The sequence below is a fragment of the Myotis nattereri genome (genome assembly GCF_964212035.1).
Source record: "Myotis nattereri genome assembly, chromosome: 6".
Taxonomy (NCBI): domain Eukaryota; kingdom Metazoa; phylum Chordata; class Mammalia; order Chiroptera; family Vespertilionidae; genus Myotis; species Myotis nattereri.
This window is the reverse complement of record NC_138081.1, coordinates 95,036,111-95,063,676: the sequence shown is the minus strand read 5'-3', so window position 1 is coordinate 95,063,676 and position 27,566 is coordinate 95,036,111. Positions and strand designations below refer to the sequence as shown.

The window sequence follows — 27,566 nt, the reverse complement described above, 5'->3', positions numbered from 1 at the left end:
GAAACTTTGTATAAATTTAAATATTTATTTAAACGTGTACACACACATAAACACAAATACGTGTGCATATTTTTACATCTATTTCCATATGAAAATGGTGCTCTGAGTCTGTATCTCTATCTCTTGCTACTCTCCTGCACCCCTTTCTCTACAGGTCCTTACAGTCCAATGAGTGGAAACATCTTTAACATTTTTCTAATCACTGAATATGATTTCATGTCAAGTGATTTTGAGATTTTTGAAAAGAATCTTTTAGTATAATCAAGATCTTTAATTCCCTTTGCTGTACTGAAAGTGCTTAAAAACTAATGCCGAGAAACTGTGTGTACTCCCAGAATGGGATGTCTCCTTCATGTTCAGAAGGCCCCCAGCAGGGCCGACGAGCCCATCAGTGGTAACTGAAGCAGCCCCCTGGCCGGGTGGACCAGTGCCCTCCCGTTACACGGACCGCAGGTCGCAATCCCTATCTGTCCACATATCACGTTCAGGCTTCTCCTCTCCCAGGGAAACCCACTGCCCACCTCTGCCTTCGAGCCCCACAGCTGTTCTAAGCACGTGGTGCAGAAAGAAAGTGCTTGCTTTAGGTCAGATCTTTCGGCCAGAAGCTAGTCCACAGCCACTGGGGACCCCCTGGCTCCCCGGAGGGCCCCCCCCCCCAGCCCCCTCTCCCAACACCACTCCCACGGAAAACACCGTGACCAGGCTTTCCCCTGGTGCTGCTGCTCACTGCAGATTAGTGAGTTATTACCACGACTGCTCCTCTCAGGAACATGGCAGCCTGTACTCATGGGCGGTTCACTCCTTTGAGATCAACAGCAAGAATGTCTGAACTAAAATGTAAATTCTGGCCACACCGGGCTTCCCTGGGGAGTAGAGCTGGGTGCTTACCGATGTCCTTCGAGGTAATCTTCCGCCTCTGTTTCAAGACCGGCTGGGACGCCTCCACGGAGCCAGGAGGGAAGGTGATCTCCCTTCTGATCGGGGGCGGCTGGGGGGGCGGCCCCGTGACCTGGGGCGCGGGGACGGTGGGCATGACCTTCTGCATCTTCATGGAGGGCAGGAAGGGGGACTTGCTGGGGGACATGCGGCTCTCCAGGGCGCGCGGAAAGGAGGCGGGGCTGGGCGCTCGGGAGATGTGGTTTGGCAGTGACGGCGGCGTCTGGTAGGACGCCTGAGGCGGGCGCGTGATGGGCTGCATGGAGGCCGACGAGGACATGTAAGGCTGACGCTGGCCGACGTGCGAAGGCCACTGGCTCTCGTGGTTTATCCTCTGATCAGGGACCATCATGTCATCCGTGCGGCTCATGCCTGGGTAGGGGGGGGCCTGGGCGGGGCCGCCAGGGCCCTGCCTGCCCTGGTAGGGGTAAGGCATATCATTCCGAGCCGCCCACAGGCTCTGCTGCGGCCCTTCCCCGGAGGCCGGCTGCAGAGGGCCGCCCATCATCTGCGGGGGGAGGCCGTGTGGGGGCATCTGCCCCGGGCCCTGCACCCTCTCTCTGCCATAGGGGTAGGCGTACTGGCCCTGCAGGGGCCGGCGCTCGGGCCCGGAGTAGGAGCTGCCGTACTGGTTGTACATCTCGGGCTGCTGGCTGCCGAACTGCACGTTGTACATGTCCCCCTCGTGGCGCTTGGCGGGAGGCCCGTACATGCCGTCCATGTGGCGCTTGTAGTTCTGAAATTCACACAAAGGCAGATCGCACTCACTGCTTTTCCAGGGATAACCACACACTTGCCTTATGCAAAAGTTATCACCTGGCGGTGTTCACTCCGAAGGGGACATGGGAAGCTGGCGTAACTAAGGACTAACACTTGACGCCTCATTTCAGTGTTGCACCCCCACCCCCATGCCAGCACCCACAGACCTCCTGTTTATTTCATTGCTTGGTGTTGTCTGTGGGATCAGGGGCCTGGAGTGACACTGAGGGGACCCAGCAGGTAGAAGGATATTCCGAGGGCCACCCTGAGAGCATTCTGGGTTCAACAATTCCTTAGGCCTAACTCCAGAACAGCCCCCCCAAAGGATCTGGCTCCTCAGACTGGGCCTGTGCTACCCTGACACCCACACTCCATGGCCCGCACCCCAACTTCCAGCTTGTCCAGGTCAGACTGCCTAGCCTGAGGACAGGCTGGGCACAGCCGGTTCCTCAGCTCCTGGTCGGGGGGTGTCTCCCGGTGGAGTGAGTGAGATGCTGACATGGGAACTGAACTTTCACCTCATTTGAAAACTGTTAGGATCAGCTGGTTTAATAACACAGCCCACTGTAGGTGCACGCGCCGGTAAAATTAAATACATGTTTGACCCCCTCTACTTGATACGTGGTCTTAGGCCTTGGAGTGTGTGGAAGTTGCCTTCCTGTGTGAAAGCCTAGCCCGACGGCCGTCCTCTGCACCCGCAGTGTCGGCGAGCTGGTCCCGCACAGCCAGCCTCTGGGCTGCAGGGCTGCTTGGACCAGCACAACCTATCCAACCGTCAAATGCAGTCAGTTAATAGCTGCTCTTTAGAAGCCAACCACTTTCACTTAGTAGGTAATTTTTAGTTGTTTTTTCCTACGTCCTCTTTAAAATATATCCACATATTTCTGGCCTAAAATGGCGTTGGATTGGACAGTACACACAGATATTTAAAACATACTTAAGCTGGGCTTGTTACTGTTTACACGGGCGCATGTCCTTAACTTCTTGTAACACATTATACTTGTTTGGGATACCCTACACCAAGAGCTGTTTTTAGTTTGCTGGCTTCCAAATCTGAGACGATGTTCTCCCACAAACAAGTAACATTGTGATTGCTCAACCAATGCTAATCATTTTGGTTATACTATACTTGCTGGAACTCTCCGCAGTGCCAGGAGTTTGCGTCTGAACCAGAAGGCACCAGGGCACGCCCACTCACCACTCACCGGCTGCTGCGGGTACAGGCCCGGCTGGTGTCCTCCATATGGCGGCTGTCCTGAGGGTGGGCCTTGGCCCGGGTACTGCTGCCCATAGGGTTCATGCCTGGAATGATGCATTCAAAGAAAACTTCCTTTACAAAGGACCTCAGGCCACGGGAGAAAGGAACAGTCTATTTCCTGAAACTCTATACTCAACAGCTTTTCTTCCCCTCACTTGCACACCTTCCAGCAGAGGCAGTCCGAGCAGCTGCAGATGAACTCTTAGCAAAAGGATGGGAACACCCATTCTGGGACCGCTGCAAATCTCCTGGGCAGTAGGTGTGAGGAGTCCCGGCTGGCGGGGCAGCACCCTCTGCCTTTGAGTCGAGGCCCCGCCCACCCACTGACGCCCTGGGAGTGCCATACAGGGTTGTGCTGTAGGTATTCACGAAAGGAAGAAACAGCACAGAGTCGAAGAGTCCAAGCAGAGGACCCGGACATGGACATACAATAATGGAAACTAGTTCTACTTCTCCCTTTCTCGTTTTGAATAAGAAATGTTCATTTTTAAAGATATACATCAAAATTAATGCAAATGATACTGAGTTAGCTAATAACTGTATGGATGTTAGTGCTCAAAATTTCAAAGTCCTACAATCATAAAAGGCTATAGAAAAGAATAACAGGAATTATTTAAATGTATTACTATTAAATCTTAAAATGGGAATGAGCAATACATTTATTTTTTCAGCTAATATACTGAGAAATTATAAATACCATAAATAGAATGTTTAAAAACCCCCAATAAATATGATATTTAAAAAAATTAACTGGTTTAGTTAGTATACTGATCTTATAAGAAATAGAATAATTAAACTGAATATATTCCTGAACTGGTCAGTGAATAAGACAGAAAATGAATGAACTTTCAGACTATCACATGTAAAACAGACATGGGAATTTTTGCTAACAACATTGATATCTAGAAGGAAGCTTATAGTTAGGAGAAAAAAATATAATTGACATAGATAAAATTTACGCTGAGCAAGTAACTTTATAGAAAACTCAGCAATGAAGTAAGCCCCTCTCTCTAATGCGGTAGAACCAAAATGAGTTCTACACCTAGGCTACACAGCTTTCTTCCTATATTTGCTTTGGTTCCTTTAAGAATATATGTCCCATGCCCTGACCAGTGTTACTCAATGGTTAGAGCCTTGGCCTGTGCACCAAGGGGTCCTGGGTTCGATTCCTGGCCCCAGTTGGGGCATATGCAGGAAGCAAATGATTAATATAATCAATGTTTCTCTCTCCTCTCTTTCTTCCTCTTTCCTTCCCTCCCTTCCACTTTCTCTAAAAATCAATGGGAAAAATATCCTCTGGTGAGGATTAACAACAACAAAAGGAATATATGTCCCAGGACAACTGTTTCCCTTCTGATCATCAGCCAACACACACACACACACACACACACACACACACACACACCCGAGCTGTGCCTGGACCCGCAGGAACACGGACACTGTGACCATCGCTGCCAGGGCTCAGGAGTGTGTGCTGGGAGCACCGTTTCCGGTGAACGGCTTCATCTTTGCCTGAGAGACACTCACCTCCGGTCGTAGGTGGCTCCGTAGGGGAACTGCTGCCGCTGCCCCATGCCCAGGCCAGACATGGCCCCGGAGGGACTCTGGTTGTACATGTCCTGCATGCTGCTCGTGGGCATCGGGCCCTGCGACATGAAGGGCTCGCTGCCTCCAGGCACTGGGACGTGGTGAAGAACAGACGACAGTCAGCATTCCCAAAGCCCAAGGCCCTGTCCAGCCATTTGTTATTGTTAATACGGCAGATATATCTTATCCTTATATGACCAACAACATGAATGAAAGAGCGTAAGGTCTACAGTCAAGGTGGGCCCTGTGGGCAGAACCCTAAGATGGACCCCAGATCCCCACCCCATGTACACGCCCCGCACGGCCCTCCGAGTGTGGGCAGGACCCCTGAATACAGGGGGGTAACCGGAGGAGAGACTGTCAGGTGGGCCCTTTAAATCGCCTCTAAAGGCCGGAGACAGATGAGTCAGAGGTGCAAGAAGCACCCGCCTTGCGGGGGAGCGGGTCATGGATAAGAACGGGCGGCAGCCTCTGGGAGCTGCCCAGACCCTCAGGCGACGGCCAACAGGACCCCTCATTCCCCAGCTGCAAGGGACCGAGTGCCGCCAGACACCTGCACGAGCCAGAGGAGCCGAGCCGCAGAGGAGACCTCGCCTGCCTAACACCGATGCCTGCGTGAGCGAGAGGGGCTGAGCACGCAGGAACCGACATCAGTTTATGCTGCTTTCAGCTGCCAAGTGTGTGGTAACATTGAAAATGGGCAAGTTGGCACACTTCTGAGTTGACTTCCTTGTCTATAAAATGGGTCTGGAGAGAGAGAGATGAGATAACTTGCAGAGCTAGTGCCCGTCCCTGATGGGGAAAGTGAAAACCTCGACACAGACACCCACCCACCAACCCACTCCAAAAGCAGGATAAAGGAAGTCACTAGGGAGTTAATAGCTCCAGAATGGATGAGATGCACTATTTCTATCGGGGGAGAGCGACAATTAGGTCAAATGTACAAATGAGCATCATTCAGCGCCTGAAGGAAATTGGGTCAAGTCCAGAAACCAGCCTGTCGGCAAATTACACATTTTAATGCAAATCGTAACTGATACGCAGTACTACCACCTTCTTCATGCTATGAGGGTTACTTCTGTCTTACATGAGGCGAAAAGCTGATTAAAGTGTTGTGAGCTGATAGAGTTGTTAGGCTGGCACAGAGGTGCAGACAAGGAAGCCAAAAACTGGTGGCCGGTATTCTTTGAAATGGCTTTCGCATTCTTTATCTTATTTGATCTCCATCAACCCTTAGTTGAACCAGTTTTGATGTTATTTTCCATTTTATAGATTTAAAAACAGAGACGGACAGAAATTAAGGGGGATGACTAAAGTTAAGTAACTTAATTTCCCTATATAGAAAGAGTTCTTAAAAACCAATAAGAAAAAAATCAAATGAAAAAATGGGAAAACACATAAATGGATATTCACAGAACAAGAAAAATAAATGGCTGATAAATATATATAAAAAGATGTGTGGCCTCGCCAATCATTAAAGAAATCCACGTTAAAACAGTAACGAGGCCTTTCCCGCCTCTCAATCTGACGGGCAAATACTAAAACGACTGATAATCATCATCTTTGGCATGAGAGTGAGCACCACGCACGCCCCCATCTCCATGTTGAGCATTAAACGGGCACAGCTGTAGCCAGCACTTGCCCACTAGGCTGGACTTTGGGCCTCCCCACAGAAGCAACAAGGACAAAGAGCTGGGTTTATGTCGGCAGTGAAATAAAAAAATCAGAGTGCCACCAAGTCCGCTGACAGAATATGGAGGAATGCAAAACGTTACTGTGGCAAGGGTAGGGCTGCGAGAAAGCCTGTCTCCCGGGGCTTTTCTGTTTATCTGCTTCAATTTGGTACTAAATCCACCAGCGGAGCACGTGAGCTGAAGCACGCTTCCTCCCGAGCAGCGGTATCGCTTCCACAATCGATGAAAACAGGTTTTCTGGCTGCCCCAGGCCTGGCGAGGCAGTCTGCTGGCTCCCCACCCTCCACAATAAAGGAAAGGTGGGCACAAGGAAACAAAAGAAGTGCGATCTCGCGGTCTAACAGCATGTCGGTAGGAAGTTCATAATAACTTTTGAAGCCAGATTCCAAATACTACTAATTATTTTTCCATGTTCTTATGGTCTAAATTTTCAGTCTAAAATGTGAAACCACCACCAATAGCACTAACAAAATGTTCTTTCTAACATCGCACACCACTAAGAAAAATAGCTACCTCCAACGTTCACAAAGTCTTTGAATATCCGAGTTTATGGATTTATTGCAAGTTCTGCAAAATCTTTACTTGGATTAGGCAGCTCTGAAGCTTGAAAGGAAAAAGTATAGATTGTCTTGCTTTATGTAACAGATAAATCTGAAAGTTACACCGAATAAAATACAGTTTGTGGTTTAACGTGCTTTTCCATGAGGAGCTGGTGCTGGTCTGCACCATCCCCCTAGCACCCAGCCCCGTGCCCACCACCGTGCCCACGCCTGGTGGCATTCAGAGCACGCTTGCTTCCTGTGCCAGTCCTTCTTCTGTGGCCTGTATGTGCATTACTCCCATAGTACTCATGGCACCCTGTATGCAGGTCTTAGTAATACCAATTTCTAGGTGAGGAAACGAAGCACAGAGATGCCAAGTACTTTCTCCAAGGCCAGAAACACAGTAACCAGGAGCTGGGGCTGAACGCTGTCGAATGCACGAGGGAATGGTGGTGGGACGGCAGAGAGGAGACTCTGCGACCACGCCATGCAGAGGCGCCTCTGCACCTACCTTTTCTCATTCCGCCAAAGGGGTCCTTGTTGGGCTCATAGGGCACCCTGCCCATCACGTCAGGCATGCTCATGCCCTGCTGGTACGGGGTGCTCGGAGTCATGGAGTTCCGTTTTGGGAACGATGAGTCGCCCGCGTCTGAGAATGGGTCGTGCACACTGACTGTACTGCTTCTGAGCGGACGGGAGGAATGAAAGCTTCATGTCAGAGCAGGAAGCGTGACCTCCAAACACGTATTCAGAAAACAAGCTACTCTTGAAATCAGTAAATGTGAAAACCATCCAAATAAATTACCACTAAAACTAGTAGCAGTCAACATGTAACAATGCACTAGGGAACACCATCTGTGTCCTCTGTGAGGTTTGCTGCAGAAAATGAAGATAGGCAAGTCTGATTCCGCATGCTCACAGTTCTTTAACATACCTTCCACCTTGCATTGGGGTCATCTGTCCATGAGGGGTGGAGGCCGGAGTAGGTGGCTTCAGGTCACCTGGAACTTCTGCCATCGAATTACTGCCAGTTGACTGGGGGGTCTGTGGACCTTGCAAGGATCCTGAATTAGCTGACAGTGGTAGGTGCCAAGAGAAAATGGGGAAAAAACAAGGTTATCGAAGAAAGATCATCCTTGCTAGTTATTAAAAAAAAAAAAGACAACAATACCCATTGCTGGTCAGGCCTGAGTAAAATTAGTCACTCTTCTATTTTTTATAGAGGTATAATGGACATATTTTAATATATTTAGGAGTATAATGTAATAATTTTGACATTTGTAACTATTGCAAAATGATCACCATAGTAAATTTAGTTAATATCCTTGACCATACACCATTACATTTTTTTTTTCCTTACACATTATTTGTAGTGAAAAGTTTAACTCTGGAAACATACTTTACTTGTGACCCATAAAACAGTTATACTTTTGACCAGGTAATGACTTTCCTGGGTAATAATACCAAGAAAATAACAACGTAAAGGAAGTTCTAGGCAGAAAAATGTTTATTTCAGTGTTGTTTATAATGTAGATACTTTAAATGTCTGAGAATAAGGAATAATGGGATGAAATTTTTGACATATCAATTTGATGGACTATTGTGCTGTTTTAAAAAAATTAGAAAAATTAGTTCTGGTCTTACTTTTTAACTTAAGAAAGTTTAAGTTGAAAAGCAATGACACAAAATAACAACGGGCCTTTTTTGTATTTCGATGCCTTCTAAATGTCTACAAGTATCTATGCTCTGTCATTAGCAGTGATTTTTGGAGCTATGAAATCAGATTTGTGACTACACAACACAATACTGGGTTGCAATTCATTACTGTCATTATCGGAGTTTATAAGGCTTGGCTTTAACTATAATTACATTATAGGAATAGCTTAGAACTGAGTAGATCTTTTAAAAATTTAAGCAAGGAGTCTTGAAAATATTAACCTCACCTTATAGGAAAAACAATATTTTAAGAGCTCCTGCTTTATCATTGATCACAGTCCTTAGAATGTTAGGTGTTCAGCAGACACTGGTTTCATTTACTAATCACTTATTGAATAAGCAATGGGCTTACTCTATTGCAGGCTCTTTTCCATCCCTGAGCTCCACCCGTGCACCAAACTGACAAGAAAAGACAAGCATCTCGGCCCTTGTGCAGTCTACAACGAACACTTTCAGAACTATAACACACGGCGGATTCCTGGCTGCTGGTACATGCTACATCTACAGGTCCTTTCCTGTGCAGCGCCCAGGGCTCATGAGCGACCATCATCCTCATTGTACTTTAGAGGAAACAGAGTTAAACTGGTCACTAGTGAGTGTGCTATAAAGGCGACGGGTCTATCACTCCTACTCAGCCAGCCCCAGCCATGTGAGCACAGCCATGCCCAGGTGTGAGTACAGCCATGCTTAGGTGTAAGCATGGCCTTCCCTAGGTGTGAGCAGGGCCATGCCCAGGTGTGAACAGGGCCATTCCCAGCTGTGAGCATGGCCATCCCCAGCAAGATCAGGTCTGTCCAGGTCCCACCTGGTTGGGGGTGAGTACTGGTGACAGCCAACAGGCTGTGTTCTGTGCAATGTCTTCCCTGGGTGCCCAGGACTAGTGTGACTCTGGGAAGTTCTCAGAGACGTGGGAAGACTTCCTTGTAATGTATCTTTTTAGATGTGGACATCTTAAAAATACAAACTTACTAACTCATGCTTATAAACCAGATTTTGGTGAAACCCTAGAAATGCATATTTAAAAATGTGATGAGAGAAAAAGCAGTCTTTATAAACACATAGGGTAGCCCTACAGACAGGAGCTGGCAGGAGCAATGCCTGGTGTTCTCCATGGAGGGCCGGGCTGCTCGCAGCCTGCACGCTTCCTTGGAAACATGGCTCACAGGCTGTGATTTCAGAATGACCCTTATTTACAAGTATTCACATTTACAGCTCATAAAAAAGGGAAAATTCTTCTCTCTTGCCAGAGTTTCTTCCTTTGCTTTCAGGAAAAAAAAATGAATGCAACCTCTTGAAGCTCCATTAATAGAGGCTGGCTCGCTCTCTAGGATGTCCCTACCTTTTGCCAGAAGCTACAAATGTATACTCGAAAGTAAACAATGGAAAGGTTATTGAAGGTTAAGTACATTCACACACTTCAGACTGTACAGCCAGACTCCTGGCTGGGAAGATAATTTACACAGCACGAACCCGGTGCCCTACTTCTGGCTGGGGTTTCGGGAAGTAGGGTGGGGAGAAGGAAGAAGAGCTGATCTGTCCCAGGCCTGCAGTGGCTAGAGGTCACCCAGAGGGCACTGCTGTTTATAACCTGAGCCCCTTTCTCATTTATCTTCCACTGAGGATTCCCTAGTTGGACCCATGACAGGTTTTGTGACATCACCTGTCAGCTAATAATAGAAACGCAGTCAGCCACCTGCCAGCAAAGATGGATGGGTTTTTGGTTACAGACTCACTAATTGAATGTGGAGCTTCCCTGCCCCGCCCTCCCCTGCTCCCCCAGGCAGGCCCTGGCCAGCTGGGTAGGAAACTGCTGTGGCTGCTCATCAGAAGCTCACAGCTTTTATAGTTTTATTATAGCGAGAGCCCCACTGGGCCGGAGAGATGCCCCTGTATCAGGCCTTGGCCCGGTTTCTCTCGGGGCCTTCTCAGCTGACACGCCCCAGGGGCTGCAAGCCTGGGGTGACCCCCTCTCTCCGGGAACCACAGGCCTGTCCACAGTGGAGATCCCGATGGCCCCAGAGGCCTGAGGGGTGACGCTTGCAGGGCTGACAGCACTGAATTTCAGACCTGTACCAGCCACATCAAATCAAAATGAATACAGATGGATGACTTAGAGCAGCGGTCGCCAACCTTTCAGACCTCACGGACCACTGGTTGGCAACCGCTGACTTAGAGCGCTCTTACAATACAGCCAATGATCTAGGATTTAAGCTGGTTTAGTGAGCATTTAAACCAGGGGTGGGGAACTCTAGCCCTAGGGTCCGAGAAATCATTTGACCTAGCCCTGCCAAAGCCTTCGGAGTGAGTTAATTAAATGTTTGGCCAAATAGAGCAGGCTAATTTTTAAGTTGATAATTTTGTATGGCCTGCGAATGATATAAACATCCAAATGGCCCTTGATAAAAAAAGGTTCCCCTCCCAATTTAAACAAATAATCTAGAATGTTTTGTAGGAATCTTTTAACTGACGTTTGCCTGGATGTGCAGGTAAGGAGTCAACTACAATTATGTGCCCATGGGAAAAACTGACCTCAAAGACACACATTTTGGCTGAAATTTAGTTTTGGGAAATGTTGTAGTATGCGAGACCCTGACATGGCAAATTGTTGACAATTTTTTTCCTTCTTTGACAGTAAAAATGTTTCAGAGACAAGTTCCTCGGTGACAGTCCCAGAATCCGACAGGACAGACCCAGAGGTGCTGGGAAGCGCCTGGCTCTGGCCACGGACTGACGGGAGTCACCACCTCTGGCCACGGACTGACGGGAGTCACCACCTCAGGGACCCGTCCCTGTCTGTCTTGCTGAGCAGTGCACAGATCACCTGAGATGACAGGTGGGCCCTGCGTACCCCGCGCCTGCCCTCCAGACCCTGCCGACTGCATGGAGGAAGCGCTCCCCACTGCTGCCTGCCCCACAGGCTCAGCTCCGTCTGGCCACTGAGGAGGACGGATTGTCAGAAGCACATCTGCAATCCAAGCTCTTTGTGCAGGTAGAACGATAGCGCTGCCATAAACACTGCAGTTTAGAGAGAGGAAAAGGCAAGGCGCACTTTCGGAGGGACCTGCCCAGCGGGCGCCGGGAGGACTATTCTCCACACGCAAGTGCAGGCCATTCAGTGCACCAGCTCTTTCCCGGCAAATAAAATGCACCGTCAGATCTTTGTAGACGTCGCCTCTTCGGCTCCTACACCCCACTGGGTTTTTATTTTGGAAATCTAGTGTCAGAGCTGTTCATAGGCAGCTTGTTTTACTCTGTGAATACAATGTGGGGAGATTTTTAAAATTAGGTTTCAGCTTTTCAGGCACAACGTCACTGGCAAAGGCTGGGGTCAGAGAGGAGGCTTTCTGCTGGTCCTCAGCTATGCCAGGCTGAAAGCAGGTGTGTCAATGCAAGCATTTACGCGAGGCCCCGGCCTAGCGCCTGCCGGTGTCAGCTCTGCCACCCAGGAGCAGCTAAATGAAGAGAAACCACTTCTTTCCTCGGTCACAGATACCATCTTCTAGGTGTCAACGCTCCCCATTACAAAGGTGCTCCCCATTACAAAGGTGCTCCCCATTACAAAGGTGCTCCCCATTACAAAGGTGCTCCCCATTACAAAGGTGCTCCCCATACCGGCGCAGGCAGGGAGTGCTGGGCCTGTTCCTCACTGTCGCTGTGACTCTGGGCCAGTTCCTTAGACTTACGTGCCTTAGCTTTCTTATGGATTTAAAACGATCTCTGTGTCCTGAGTCTGACATGAGACTAAACGGTAAGGCGTGGATTTCAGCCCAGAGCGAGCTGTGCGACAGGAAGCGCAGGACGCTCGGCCCGCGTGTGCAGGGCAGACGGTAAGGAATGGTCACCCCAGGCCGGATGTGGCGGAACCAGGCGCGGGGACAGTGTTGCTGAACTTCAGAGAGGCCGCCACCCAGGACAGGATGACCCCTCATACCGTGTTATCGAACACAATGGTTTCACAGAGTCAAGCAAGCTGTCCCGCAGGCAGAATGAGGGCTGCTGGCAGGAGCTGAAGGAACGCGGGGTCGCCGTCAGGTGAGAGGAGACAGGAGAAGGCAGGAACCAACTTGGGTTTTCGTGTGAGAACTCAGGTGACCAGCCATCGTTCCTAACACTCCTGACCGCGGTCGAAGCCAACTGGCTGCCCCGTGGCCCGAAACACAATGTCCAGGTCCCATGTGGCTACCTGCCGGCCTGAGGCTGAGCTGTGCACTGCCTGTCAAACTGCAGGGGGACTTTCCGGGGTGCAGACCAGCGTGGCTCCCTGGGGGAGTCATTTTGATAGTGAGGTGGAGCATTTAAAACAACGGTTCTCAACCTGTGGGTCGCGACCCTTTTGGGGGCCAAACGATCCTTTCACAGGGGTCGCCTAAGACCATTGGAAAACACATATATAATTACATATTGTTTTTGTGATTAATCACTATGCTTTAATGATGTTCCATTTGTAACAATGAAATTGGGGGTCACCACAACACGAGGAACTGTATTAAAGGGTCGCGGCATTAGGAAGGTTGAGAACCACTGATTTAAAAACACCTGTCTGAGGAATAAAGGCAGACAGCTCAGAGCTCCAGTCTATTTGACTAAAAGGCAAAGCTAAGGAGCGGGGCCTTCAAAGCGCTGACCAGAAGGGTCACCAGGCTGTTTCCTCGTCCCGGAACACTGCCAGCGGAGGCCACTGGCGCCCACAGAACAAAGGCCTGCGCCCCGCGGCCGCCCCTCCGCCTCCGCCTCCGCCTCTGCCGGCAGCGGCTGCGACGCCCGCACTCACCAGGAGATGGCGGCTGCAGCTTGGGCTGCTTCTTGGTCTCCCCGGTGCTGAAGACTTCCGGCGGCGGCTCCTCCCCGCGCTCGATCTTGCACTCGAAGGCAAACAGGTACTGGATGTACTGCTTTTTCAGGGAGCTCGCTGCACTGCTCGAAGTGCCAACATTTAGGTTGGTTGCCAGCTCACGCCACTTCTTGTTTTTATTAACCTGGCAAAAAAACACCCAAACGGCAGGATCATTGGTTTGCAGCAAAGTGGCCTGTTGAAAGCTGGGAGACAAAAAAAAGCACCTAATGTCCTGGTTTACTTTTTCCATTTGCCTCTTTGGCTAAAGCTCGTTACTCCCACTCCGCAGAGCAAAGGCAGCATTCAGTTATGAAGCCATTAAGGAACCTGCTGGTGGGGACACGAAAAGCATCGCTTGTCCAGACTTTGCTGCCTGGGGCCCCTCGGGCCCCTCTGACGCCTCGCCCTCTCCAGAGCCAGCGGGCAGCCAGGGATGGATCTGAGCAAACGCACTCTCGCTCACACTCGGCCCTGTCCCACCTCTAGTGAAAATTTAAGAAAAGGTATCTAAAACCCATCTGAAAAGCAGCAACAGAACTATTTTGTAAGTTAAGTGTTTCAGCCTTGACAAGAAAAACGGTGTTCCCTTCCAACAAGCTCCCAGAAAGATGGGCCTCTGAACCCAGTGCGTCCACCCTCTCACGAGGCTGTCTTGTGGGGTTGGGCAAAGACAACACTGGGTGCAAAGGTCAACAAGGCCCTGACCAAATCACCCCAACTTAAATGCCTGGCACAAGCTGTGGGACCTGGCAGCCCTGTGACCCGCCAGCCGGCCTCCGGGCAGGCAGCTGGAGCTCGTGAAGGGCAGGAGCAGGTGGGACTCCCAGGGCTCCCTTCCTCTCAGGCAGGAGAGAAGACAGTTGCAAAAACAGAAGAGAAAAAACAACCCCGCAGTGTTATGTAGGATTTTAGGCTTTTGATTCCCACCTTTTGATTCCCACTGGGGAACAGAGTTATGGAAGGTTTCAACACAAGAATGAAACATGAAGACCTGCAAATACGAGGGATTATTCTGCCTTCACGTGCGTCCTGGATTCAACAGCTTGGGTAAGGGTTAAGGGCACAAGTGGTTTGTAATGAAATGTTAAATTTTTGGATTCAAACTTTCTCACAAAGCTCTTTATATCCATTTACTTAGTACTAAATGGTGCATGATAAACCGCACACGCTCACGGAAGTGCCTAATGCTACTCTTGGTGCTTAATGCCGGCTGGCAGCAGGCAGGCCGTGGATTGCTGCAGAAACTCGGCAGAGGGCTGCCTGGGGCTCCCTGAGAAGCGAGGCATTGAGCTGAGTGGTGTGGCTGCAGCTGCTCCAAGCACCTCTGATGGTCACCAGGCAGAGATGAAGATGGGTGTGAGCGGCCAATGCCAAGCGCACACCACTGAGTCACAGCTACATCCAAGCACCCTCTTAGCCAGGCCAGCAGTCTCACTGGCAGACCCAACCCTAGCGCACACAGCTGGTCAGAGTGAGGTCCAGACAAACCACACTGCTATGGTGGTGACCCCAACCGCTTAGTATCCTGGGGACTAACATCCGTGCGCGAGGTCTCGGGGCAGAAGGAGAGGCCAGGGGTCTCAGTGCAGAGGGGACGTGCCTCTTGATTCTCCCCTGGCTGACGGGGTGTGATTTACCACGTGATCACACAGGGCCGTGCCCCAAGCTGTTTCAGTTGCAGTCCTCAGGGCCCTGTGCATGGGACGGGGCACCCCAGGCAGAACAAAGGCCTCTCCTGCACCCCCCCCCCCCGCCCCGGTGTGCAGTACTGGGACCAGGTGAGACTCGTGGGTTAGATGACGTGCCCTTGGATAGTTTGTGACCTGTGCCACCTGTGTCGACCACCGGGCCCACAGGCGCTCCCTTCACTGCTCTGGGTGGGGCCCAGGTGACTCAAATGCAGAGGTAGGCCTGCGAGCCACTGGTGATGGGGAGCACCTGCCCTGAGTCCAGGGCCACACCACCACGGCACTTCATTTTGTTCGTTTCCTCAAGTCTCCTTTGGGACTGGTGACCTCTGCATTGATAGGGATTTAGGACAAAGGCAACCTCCAGCGCGGCCTGCACCCAGCAGGCAGGGAGCCCTGAAGAGGGCAGCTCCAGGCAGGCACCTGCACCCCTGAAAACAAGCGCCTCCTGAAGCTCCGCCCCCGGAACCACCTGCTCCCTCCAGTCCCAGCCAGGGGACCAGTGACAGGGACATGGTTTTATGGCTTCGTTTCCTCGATAAATTGCTCTGGACAACTGAAACAGTGAACTTGATTTATACCCGATTCAGACAATTCATTTGGTCATTCACAAGACTTTTCTGGAATATTTACTATGAAATCCTGGCAGATCCCACAGAACTCCACGGCTGTCAGGGATCCTAAAGAAAAATGTAGCCCAAATGTCTCACTTTACAGGTAAGGACCAAGGTCCATATAAATGCCTGAGGGGGGGGGGGCGGGTCACACTCCCAGCTGGCTGTGAAGCCAGGGTCCCCAGTCCCGATGCTCACCCTGCACGGGTCCCCATGAGGGTGACTTTCTCACAGGCGTAGCTTTTTCTCCGTGAGAAAACAACCCAAGTCTATATAGTCAAAGGAGGTTGCTGTGAGAGCTTATCCAGAATGCCTCCCTCTTCGCTCCTTCACTCATTCATTCATTCATTCAATTCACCTGGGCCAAACCTCCGATCTCTTTGACACAGACATAGAGCCGGAACAGGTCCAGTGGCTTCTTGCCCACGGCGGGCAGGCTGGAGACAGGGGACCCTCTCTCCTCCATGAAGGTCAGGTAGCGGTCAACCCACAGCTTCCTCTCTGGCTCGCTCCCCAGCTCATACACCTTTGTGATCTTCTCCCCAGTGGTGGTGGATGAGCTGGACTTCTGGGGCCAGAAGGAGCATTTGGAGGGGGAAAGGGTGGACAGAGGGTCAGGGAAGAAGGTGAGAAAGTAATGAGCTACCAGGTACAAAAAGAGAATACATTTTAAAAACTACTGCTATCACACAACAACTAGGAATGAAGGCTACTAGTTCAGGCACAAACTATACATTTCTTAATGAAAAATTTACTTTGATTTTAAATAAAGGCCTGAACCCTCCCCCTTTATATACTTAAAAAAACCTTTTACTTTACTGATTTAAGCGTTGAATCCCAGAAGGCAAGATTCCAATGACACCATCGTCATTTTTAAAGAGGGTGTTAACTCACAGAACGATCACAATGAATTTAAATTTCACATGTATTTATAGAGTCCCAAAAACATGAGCTCCACTTTCCTTGTCAAAATAAGAATGGCTAATGTGTGTCTTCATTAAAACTCTAAATCATATGGAGGAAGAGCAAACATGTGGAACTTGTGGGAAATGAGAGGTAGGTCACAGATCACAGGACCAGGGTGGGGGCCCCAGGCCTGTCCGAGAGCTTTACAGGCTCCCCGCTGAAGGTGCCTGAACTTCTCCGCCTGGTGAAGGGCTGTTCGCTTCCTTAGGTAACCAGGCCTTCATCACGGACACGTGCTTTTTCATACTCCTGGGGCATCTATAGGCAAATATCTGCTTACTTGTACACACACGTGCTTAATGCCCACATGGTTCAGGCCGATGCTCTAATTCTCGGTCTATTATTTTTCTAACTATACTTGATACTGAAATGTCAAAAGCTGCTGTTTCTGCACACCTGAAGCCACCATCTGATGCATGACCTGGGAAAGGGACACTTTCAGTCCTAAACAGCCCAACAGTTCCCTTCCTTTTATGTCTCTATATTTGTAACAATATTCATGTACTTGTAATATCTGCAACTCTGGGGGTTGCTGTACAGAATCGCTTCTAATTTCCCTATAAAGATCTCCTTGGAACAGTAACCGACTTCATTTATTCATGTTTGTTTACGAGGTTATCGTTTGCAACATAGAGGCATTGTTTAGATGGGGATTTTCTTAACTTCTGCATGAAACTTAGCCTAACATAATTTCAAACACATTGCTGAAATTTGGGGGGTTGAATAACATGATTGCCATTGAAGTTTGATGTGACTGTTTAGCAACATGGTCCCCAATAAAAGTAGGACCTGAGCAAGGATGGAGAAGGAAACCAACAGAGCTGCTGAGTGGCAGCTTTTCCTTTAATTAACAAGCTGTTTTCACTGAAATTTTAAGCCTCCAGCTTTAGAATTATTGAGGCACAAAATCTTTACATCAAATATACAGAAGTGGGTGACAGAGTTGATGCAAATAAAGAAATGTGGAGTGACAGGATAAAACACAGTGATCTTTTAGAATTTACATCGATGCTGAAGCTAATGGCCAGCCACTTAAAATTACTTTAGAGAAGTGCTGAAAACTGTATGCACACATTCCTAGTATGTCTGTTAGCCTTGTACACACTGCGCTACGGAGCACACGCAATAGACACTGTGTCTTTATAATGTATTTTCCTGTGCTTATAGTCAAGGAGTGCTTGACAAGAAACAATGCAGCGCTAACGCTTGATGCCGCTTTCGCACACTATGTCATCAACGGGGCAGGTGTCGGAGGGTGCTAAATCCTAGTGCCGAAGTCTTTTGCTTTTTGGGAAATATTCTAAAAACACGGATCCAGTGTTTTAAAATAAAAGATAATTTGAAATAAGGACATGAGGAAAAGCATTCTTACCTAAAATCAATTAACATAAAACCAACCTCCCTCCTGAACTTTATCTGTAAAAAAACTAAAAATGTTTCAGATTTGATTCAGGATAAGAGAAATAAAAGCAATCTTTTCGATGTGAAATCACTCGAGTAGCTTTGCACACCCAGAGTCTAAGACTGAACTGCCGTGCCGGCCCGTCCTCTGCCCCGGGAGAAGCCACTCAGGACCCGGGCAGTGAAAGGAGTGGGTCATCTGGACCGGAAACAGGCCTAAAATTAGCTTGACGATGCATAGTTTAACTTTTCTTACCTTGCTTTGTTAAATAAACTTAAGTTTAATGTTTGCATATCTCAATTTGTTCCCATAAAATTAGAAAAATGTACTGAAGATCATAATTCTTAATGCAATCACTTTATTTCTTGGTTTTTAAAGCTTCAGAAAAGCATTTTCACGGTGCCATTATGTAGGCACATGCGCCTGAATGAAAAGCTAGCCCGAACCAGTTTTGCTCAGTGGATAGAGCATCGGCCTGTGAACTGAAGGGTCCTGGGTTTGATTCCAGTCAAGGGCAAGTACCTTGTTGCAGGCTCCTCTCTGGCCCGGGCCCTGGTTGGGGTGCGTGCAGGAGGCAACCAATCCACCTATTTCTCTCACACGGATGTTTCTCTGTCTTTCCCTCTTTCTTAAAATCAATAGAAAAATATCGTCAGGTGAGAAAAAAAAAGCGCTAGTGGTCAGGCTGGGTTCATGTGCCAGGTGCTAGGATGACCCCGGTGCCTGCCCCTCACTGCAGGCTTTGTCTGCCCTGTGTGCCTGGTGACACAGTGAGTGAAAGCCTCCCACTGCATGGAGCATCTGTCTGCCTCTGCTCTCCTGACCACACATGAGTCCACAAGGCAGGGTCCTGCTGACCTGGAGGCACCAACTGTGACTGCACTGAGGGCACTCGGTATATCTATGAACGAACACTCACATGACAACAAAGGCCCAAGAAGCCTGGCACCATCCCGATAAGAATTAACAGCTGATAAAAACATCCTAAAAAGCGGATTTCATGAGCAAGGTGCTCCAGGATTTGGACGCTATCTAGTAAGACTGGAAGCTGAGACGGGACCGTGCCCACACTCAGCACCCCCTCTCCCGGCCTCGGGGTCTGCTTCCAAAGTGAGAATCCGGTGTCCGGACAGAGAAAAAGGACATGGAGAGAACAGCCTCAGGAAAGAGTAGACTTCATCACAAGGCCCACGGACCTCGTCTGCTCAGACCTGGCTGTGGTGTGGCTTTCGGATAACGTCATTAGGCACCTTCCCACGGCCAGGGAGCTCTGCAGAGGGGCTGGCCTTCCTGCCTCGCCAGGCTTCCACGGCGGGAGCCTGTCCCAGTGCACGGAGCTGCCGAGGCCAGCACGAGTGGGGATGGCGGGAAATCACAAGACAGCGCTGCAGGGCCGCCCATGTTCTCCTTGCCTAGAACTTAAGTCTCCGAGTGCATTTTCCTCGTCTCCGGCAGATTCCCATTCCGCAGGCTTTACCATATGCCTGTAGTATGTGGATGTGCAAATGTTTATTTCTATTGTGGAATGTTTTGTGACAACAGTGTTGGTCCCACACTCTGTCAAAGCACAGAGCGTCTTTACTGCTCAGTCCGCGCCGGGCCTGCTACTAGACCAGCGGTTCTCAACCTGTGGGTCGCGACCCCTTGGCGGTCGAACGACTCTTTCACAGGGGTCGCCTAAGACCACCTGCATATTAGATATTTACATGACGATTCATAACAGTAGCAACATTACAGTTATGAAGTAGCAACGAAAATAATTTTATGGTTGGGTCACAACATGAGCAACTGTATTTAAAGGGCCAGAAGGTTGAGAACCACTGCTCTAGACGGACTTCATCAGGGACACTGGTGAGAGCAATGCCAGGCACAAACCCAAGTCTTTCTCAGAGCAGGATACTCCTCAACTGCACACACCAGCAGTGACGTGACAGCATAGTCTGAGGTCCTTCCTTTCAAGCTCCTTCGGTCTTTCTTGAATTAGTGTCTCACTCAGGAAAGGGGCTTTCTCACCCACAGCGAGCATCTAACCATCCCCTCCCCCGAGCTGCGGCCTCTCCGTCCTCACTGACCCCTGGAGCCAGAAGTGGTTTGTAAATTCTCAAAATGGCTATGGCACAGGAAGAGATAATGTACATGGAAATATTTAGAAAAAAGAGGAAAGTGATATGCAATTTTAAGTACGATGCATTATCGGAAAATGAGGTTAACATTTCAGTTTGCTTTTTTCTTGTATTTATGTAGAAAGTGGGTGTATGCAACTTATAAGATAAAACTACAATAAATACCTCAACCCTTCCTTATAATTCAGAAATCAGCAAGGTGGAATTTTTAAACACAGTCTATCAGTAGTCTTTGTTTTTAATCAATTATAGGTCTTAATTATTATCTTAAGGTTTTAAGGATTTCAGCCTCTGAAATTTTCCCCTCTGAGCCAACATACAAATGATTTTGGAAAGTTTTAACTTGAATTCTACCTGTTAATGTGAGAGTGTTACTGATCCAAAAATACTTTTCTTATGATTAAAACAAACAAACAAAAACCAGGGTCGATTATGGGGAAACACCCTCCATGGTGGCTGCCTTCTGAGACTCAAAGCCAGTAACACAGACATCCGCAGGAAGGAGCGGCACCCTCCCGCCCCGCCGTTCCGCACAGCCCCCACACACGTCTCATTCATCGGGGTTGTCTACAGCGAAGGTACCAGCGAACGTCTACCCTCTCTTCCTCTGGAACGGAAAACGCTGGTTAGAACAGAGCTCGGTATGAATTCCACAAGCGTCTGCTGCAACCAGCTCTCCCGGCCGCCAGCCCATCCGCGGAAACCGGCGCGTGGATGATGAGCGCAGCCTCCGTTCGGGCGCTGACGAGGTTGCCAGGCCCGTTACCTTCTCCCACTCGCTGTACTGAGCTGTGCTCGCCAATCCACCCTCTTACAAAAATTAGCGCATTAATTAAGCCTTCCTGGTGAGTAACTGCATGTTAAGGCTTTTTTACAAAGATCTTTTGAGTCCTTATATGAATGTAAAATAAAGGTTACTACAGTGCCATTCTTTTTTTTTCATGGCACAGAATTAATTTCTTTAGAAGGAAAACAAAGACTCTACGGGCATAAGAACATAAAGGCTAAAAAATCCCCTTATATACACGTTATGATTTTTGTTTTTTATGTATCATATGGAAGCCAACACTTAGTTTCAGGATGATCAGCGGTCTTTGGCAGGATATTAAGTCTTCTTCTCACCGACCCCAGTGTAGGCACACATCAGTCATCTAAGAGTAGCTCCCAGAGTCTCATGCACCCGCATTCCTGCCACTTCTCTGCTGATGCCGACAGGGGGTGGGAGCAGGCTGACACACACCTAAGCCGTGCCCCGAGCGTAATGCTTATATTCTCAGGCAGGCAGTTCTGAAGTAAGACGTTTCAGATACAACAAACTTGCTGAAGGCCAAACTTGCCACTTACTCCATGACTGCTCATAGTTCCCGCGTAAATGAGCAGGGACTTGTTGTAACTGTGCTAAGTGCACATGGACTCGGTATTTGAACGGTCCCCATGGGGAGGAGTTTGGACCCGTAACACAACCTCGTGCTTGTAGGCGCTTGTTCACAGCAGCGGTTTCATCGACAGATCCAATTCTATGATACACATCAACTTTGCTCATTTTGTTACTAATGCAATTATAAAGAAACCCCTTTTATGGATAAATTATTGAAGAAAAGTCTTATAAAACAAATACGTAAGCAAGCATTAAAGCAGAATTACTTAATTATCCAAAAACCACCAAAAAAATAAAAAACAAAAAATCAGAGCCACTTACAGGGCTTGATGGAGTCTTGGGCCAGCCCGGGCTGCTAATGCTATCGCTCTCATCTCCATGAAATGAGGAGATGCTAGCAGAGCTGGGGGACATTGGGGAGGGGACTGGCAGGTTGCCGGGGGTGGGGGGCTGAGAAATACCCTGAGAGCTGTAGCTATCCTGTGGTAGAGGAATAAAAAAAAAAAAAAAAAAGACAAAGGTAGGGCAAACTTTATTTAAAATAACAAGAAGTACATCCAGTTTAACAGACGAACTTTCATATTGATATAAAGACGTACAAACAGACACACAATAACACACACAGAGACGGTATTAAAACAACATTCTTAATTAGTACAATTCGGTGAGTTTGCTGATGTGGATACGGCCACTAAGCAGCCATGCTCACTTCAAGCTCACATGGAATGCTAAGCACGGGTTACCCCTTATGAAAGAAAGGAAAAAAAAAAAGCTGTTCACCTTATTTATCAAATAAGGCAGGAAAGCAAAATATTAAATATGTTGCTGTTGCTGAGGCGGCCAAAACAGGAAGCTATAAACTGAAGGCAGAGAAAATGGCTGCAAGAATCAAAACCAGGCAAGATCCCTTCCTTCTCCCCACCCCAGAGCACTTCTCTTAGGGGTCCTGTCCCGCCGCCCCCGCCCACAGCCGTGAGTTAATGCCGTAAGAACTAGTAACTTTCAGATCCACACCATGACGGGGTGGGGGAAGAAAGGCTATAGCCATGCGCACAGTGAAGGCATGCAGAGAGAAGACCAGACGGGAGCAGTGTGGGCCGGCACCAGCGACGCAAGGACGTGCAGCGTTAGCAGGCAGCCCACCCGTGCAGAGAGGAAGTACCTTCGCCTTGCTCTCGGGCTGCGGAGTGCCTTCTTCCTTCCCGTCGGCTTTGAGAGGCAGGGGCAGCTTGGATTCACCAGGAGACATCATATCTGCAAGACCCATAGATGCTAATCGAAAACAGGAGAAAGAGTTTAGGATTATACATGTGAATCCTCAGGTGGAGCGCCAGCTAACACAAGTTACTGAGCGATGCACGGGGCACCGGAATGTCCTTTGAAGGAAGGAAAGGAAAAGGAAATCATAACTCAGAGCAAACTAATTTCTGAAGTCGACATAGCATGACATTCTGGCAATCCTTTATTTAAAAAAAAGAAGCAATCATTTACTCAAGATCCAAACCACTGAAAGTCAACTTCTAGCACTATTATTCCATAAGCCCGGTCTTTAACTTGCTCATCAGGTGTGGAAAGCAAATGCTGGTTGTGTATATTTTTTACCTGGTGACTAGAGGATTTAGTGCTTCCTTCATTTCCTAAATTCACAGCATCTATAAGGCTGCAAAGTCACCTGACATATTATAGTGTTTCATTCGAAAAGCTTATTTATCTATGCATGTGGCCTAGTCTATAATAATGGAACACAATCGTAACAGATGACTTCAAAGACAATGATCAAAAGTAAGTTTTGAAGGAAAGAATCTAGTTATTTGGCACGGGCTGGTTTCCTTCTGGCCTGGTGCACTGCGCACATCTGTCAGTCCTGGGCAGAGCTCAGATACCCAGGGTAAACACCCATGCAGCTTCTGGTCAACCTGATGATCCCAGGCAAAACTCCTCTCTTCCTCGGCTCAGAAATTCAATCAAATTCATCTACGCTTTAGAATGAAAGGGTTACCAAAGAACAACTGACTTATACACATTTATTGCAAATGCGAATAGACATTTTCAAGTGAAAAACAGAGTCTGAGTTTCTTTTTGAAGGAAGAGTGAGGCCACAGTGGGAATGAGTGTAGGTACCCGGGAGTGACAGCTGAGCTCCTGCAGGACCCCACTGTGAGACCATCTGCACAGCACGGGCTGCAGGTGCGACACCAGACTCGTGCGAGGAGTCGGAGAGGAGAGGTGGAGGCGGAGAAGGAAGAGGGAGAGCATTGTGAGCCTTATAAGCGAGCTGAGACCAGAAAACATTCCTATTTCAAAGCGAGTTAATCCTGAGGTTTTCTGGACAGGACCCACTTTCCATCCTGCGAGCGGCTGTGCACGCGGAGCACGATGTGCCAAACAACACAAAGAGGAAGGGAGCTTCAGAAAAGCGCCACAGATTGCCCACTACAAAACGATTACTGCACATATTCGTGTATTACTATGTTTTAGAAAATAATTAGTTTTAATTACAGCAGAGAGAGGAGAGCAGGGCTCTGGCGAATGAGCTGGCAAGCTCTGTGGAGCTGATTTGCTAATATCGTTAGCATCACTGCAGGTTGGGACCAGAGGTCCTGCCAAAACAGCCCACCCTGCCACGTGCCGCCAGCTCCCACGGGTGCGCTCCATGGGCGCGCCGCTCCCCTCCCACTGCTGGCTTTTCAAAGCCCATGTGCAGTCCCGTCAGCCCTTGAAGTCATCATCACACACACAAATCATAATTGGGATGTTTTTCTTTTTTTTTTTTTCCAAATTACTTTCAATACTTAGACTTTAAGAACTGGAACAAAAAGCTTTTTCAAGTGATGCAGCTGCAGAGAAAAATCTATTGGGATCAGCTAAAAATGCTGTTATTTTTGTGAATGTGTGAAACCTCAAAACAGCAGCTGAGAGATATTACACGAAGTCCGCCTTGCTGCTTCGGGTGGTTTTACCTCTGGGGTCTAGCAAGATAGGAACTGGTAAATCTGTACATTGAGAAATAGAAGGGGGGAGCAGGACGAGTGTGGAGAGAGGGGCTTATTTACGCAAGTTCACCCGTCCTCGTGGGCTATTCAGAGAGTGGGCTCCAAGGAGCGGCAGCACGCAGTTCCAGAGAAAGTGGCCAAGTCACGGACAGCGGCTTCTCCAATGGCTACCACAGTTTTGTCAGCATTTGTAACACATGATGTTCTTCATGCATTAAATGTGTCAATGTACACAAAAGCAATGTGGAAGCGTAAGGAACTAGATCATTATGTATTATGACAGTTAATGATAATAACTTACACTGATTTAAAAATCAGACTTAGATGAATAGAAGCATATATATTGACTTGAAATTATCCAAACTTCTTCATTTAAAATAGATAAAATATTATATATTTTAAAATGGGCATCTGGGTTATACAAATATGAACACTGTCAAAGATTGCATTGCTTTATTATTTTGAGAGACACATAGGGCGTAGAATAATAGCTCTGTTTAGTGCTCCTGCCTCACAATGTAAATGTTATCCTTCCAAAGGGACCACCAGGTCTTTCTTTACGGTGGCTTTTCCCATCCTTTTGTTGAAATGCTTGTTTTGCCTTCTTAGCAGAATTCTCAGGGAATCGTGCACAAAGCCCCACTCTCCCAGGGCCAAGGGGTCCAGGGCACCATTTCTTCCCCTTTCCCAGGAGAGAGAGACGCCATAGGACCTGTTAATCAGGCCCTGCGCCCCTCCCCCCTCCCCCGTCCTCCCCCTCCCCCGGCCCAGCAGGTGAAGCTCGGACACAAAAGGGCAGCAGAGGGCCCGGTGCAGATGCAGCGGCTGCAGACACCGCACGCGCTCCCCTCTGGCTTCACCAGAGAAAGAAGATCCAGAATGACTCCCAGTGTCAGTGCGGGCCAAGGCCCCAAGGCAGCTGTCTCACCCTGGACTTGATATATTCAAAAGGACACAGAGAGCACATCGTGTGAGCAAAAGGGGACTTCAACGCTCATGCCTCCTCCCCCACTTGCTTCCCAGTCTCCTTCCGAGGCTGCAGACCATTCCCAGAGGATGGCAAAATAGGGCCAGAAACGCACGTGCACACACCTGTAATATTCGTGACTGTGTTTGTATGTGACAACTATATAAAGAACACTGTTGACACAACACACACAGTGTATGAGGAAAGCACACTCCTCTATCTAGCTCAGCATGGCCTGGGTACCCCCTGAGACTCCCCCCTATGCTAACGCACCTCCACGTGGGCCAAACAGGAGATAGCAGGACCCACCATGTCCACCACAGCCCTCTCACACCTGTGCAGGCCCACGGGACCATTAACCTGAGCAAACCCAGCATGTGAGCCAGCATCAGTCTCCCAGGAAATCAGCCCATCACCCATACCCACTGCCCCTGCCCATCCCACCGCCCCTGCCTGGCCAATCTCTAGAAAAGCTGAGTGAGCACCTTCAGACCTAATGCTCTGCAGGAGCTCACTGCCCTGGCCTGCCGTCCACTCCCCCGGAGCCAGCCCCACAGTCCTGCAGACACGCGTGGGCCCTCACCACATGCCAGCAAACGCTGAATCGTCACTATTCCTCAGATGTGCGGCATTATTACTTTCTATCAGGTAGCATTTGACTTAATAAAGCTGAAATAAAATCACATAAATGTGTAAAAAATTTTGATGAATGTTTAAATTATTAAAAATTCAATATTTCAAAATGCACAATGCAATAAAAAAATATATACTACTAGTCTGTATGAAAGCCTGTGAGGATAAATGGCCTTTCACGGAACAGATTACCTTTGTATGAAATAACAAATAACTGAATTATCTGAATAGTGTAAAAACCCCTCTCTGTGAATCTCCGTGAAATTGGTTATTCCTTAGGAATACATAAATCTTCTCAGGCAGGGCACGGTGCCATCTGTTTGTTGTTGGTTATTTTTGTGGCCCTGGAGTCCAAAGAAAAAGGGAAAAATGAGTATTGCTAATAGTAGGTGAGAATTTATTGTGTAGATTCAATGCTCTGAGGTAATTTTATTTCAGCAAGCCAGACAAAACCCATAATGCCACAACCTAGAGTCCTTATTACCTGGGACAGTGGGGAAGCTTCTAGCTAACAGGCTGTTCAGAGCTTTGCCCTTGTCACCGCAGATGTGAAAACACCACCTCAGGGGTGAAGGCGGCCTGGCCTCCCTCACCCTAGGAAGGCCTCTTCTGTTTATGTAAAAACTTTCATTTTCACCAGCAGTTCCTACTGCTTCCTATTCAGAACCTTTCAAAGGGGGCAATCAGAAGAAGGCTGTACCCATCCGGCCCTAGACCCCAGGACTGGCTCCAGCAGGAGGGCAGGATGCGAGCCCAGCGCTACGTTCACCTGCCAGAGAAGCAACAGCGCTGGGCGCCGTCAGACGAGCGGGGGGAAGGCAGCGCAGGCAGAGGCCTGGGAGCGGTCCTGGGGCACCACCTCAATCTCCTCACACACCGGGGAGCAGGGCCCCAACCGCCCCTCCAGCCTCATTCGCTCCCGGAGGCTCCCACCCACAGGGCGGCTCTCGCTCCCGCAGGTGGGAAGCAATAGGTCAGGTGAGCTACACGGCGTTTTCTCAGCACGAGACCAGCACTCGGCTCCTGGGTGAGCAGGAGGCTTGCAGAGGTGGCTCAGGGCCTGAGGGTCTGAGAACAGGGATATCTGCCCAGGTTTGGGCATTCTTGCTATTTTCGCAATCCGCTTACTGCACTAATCAGGTGGGATTTGGTAAGAAAGCCGTTGAGGTCATAAAGTGGGTTGAAAGATGTAAACATACTGAAAATTTAAAACAGTTCTTTAGCAAAGTACCCAATTTCTCCACAATCTGCAAAGAGCACTCTCCCATGTAGACATTTAAGGTGAGTTTCCCTAAAGGATAAAGGGTCCACACTCTGCCCTCAGTTGTTTCCTCTGAAGCAGGACGTTCACATTTGCCTCCACCGCCATCAAGTGAGAAACAGACACTGTGTGGGCCGCCCGATGCTCCCAGAATGCCCCCCCCCCCAAGAATGGCACTGAACTATGTCCACATAAGTTATATGAAATGTAATCCG

General features: G+C 48.7%; 1 protein-coding gene across 1 annotated transcript in view; it reads right to left on the bottom strand.

The window, feature by feature from the left end:
* ARID1B (AT-rich interaction domain 1B) overlaps positions 1-27,566 on the bottom strand; it is a 353,857-nt gene that overhangs the window by 6,370 nt on the left and 319,921 nt on the right. The window contains exons 11-19 of the mRNA XM_081093953.1: positions 22,660-22,769; positions 21,819-21,977; positions 15,987-16,196; positions 13,264-13,468; positions 7,711-7,849; positions 7,288-7,460; positions 4,481-4,631; positions 2,901-2,997; positions 889-1,672 (exon numbers count right to left, since the gene is read on the bottom strand). Coding sequence (XP_080950079.1) covers positions 889-1,672; positions 2,901-2,997; positions 4,481-4,631; positions 7,288-7,460; positions 7,711-7,849; positions 13,264-13,468; positions 15,987-16,196; positions 21,819-21,977; positions 22,660-22,769 — 2,028 coding nt within the window. The remainder of the gene's footprint in view (positions 1-888; positions 1,673-2,900; positions 2,998-4,480; positions 4,632-7,287; positions 7,461-7,710; positions 7,850-13,263; positions 13,469-15,986; positions 16,197-21,818; positions 21,978-22,659; positions 22,770-27,566) is intronic.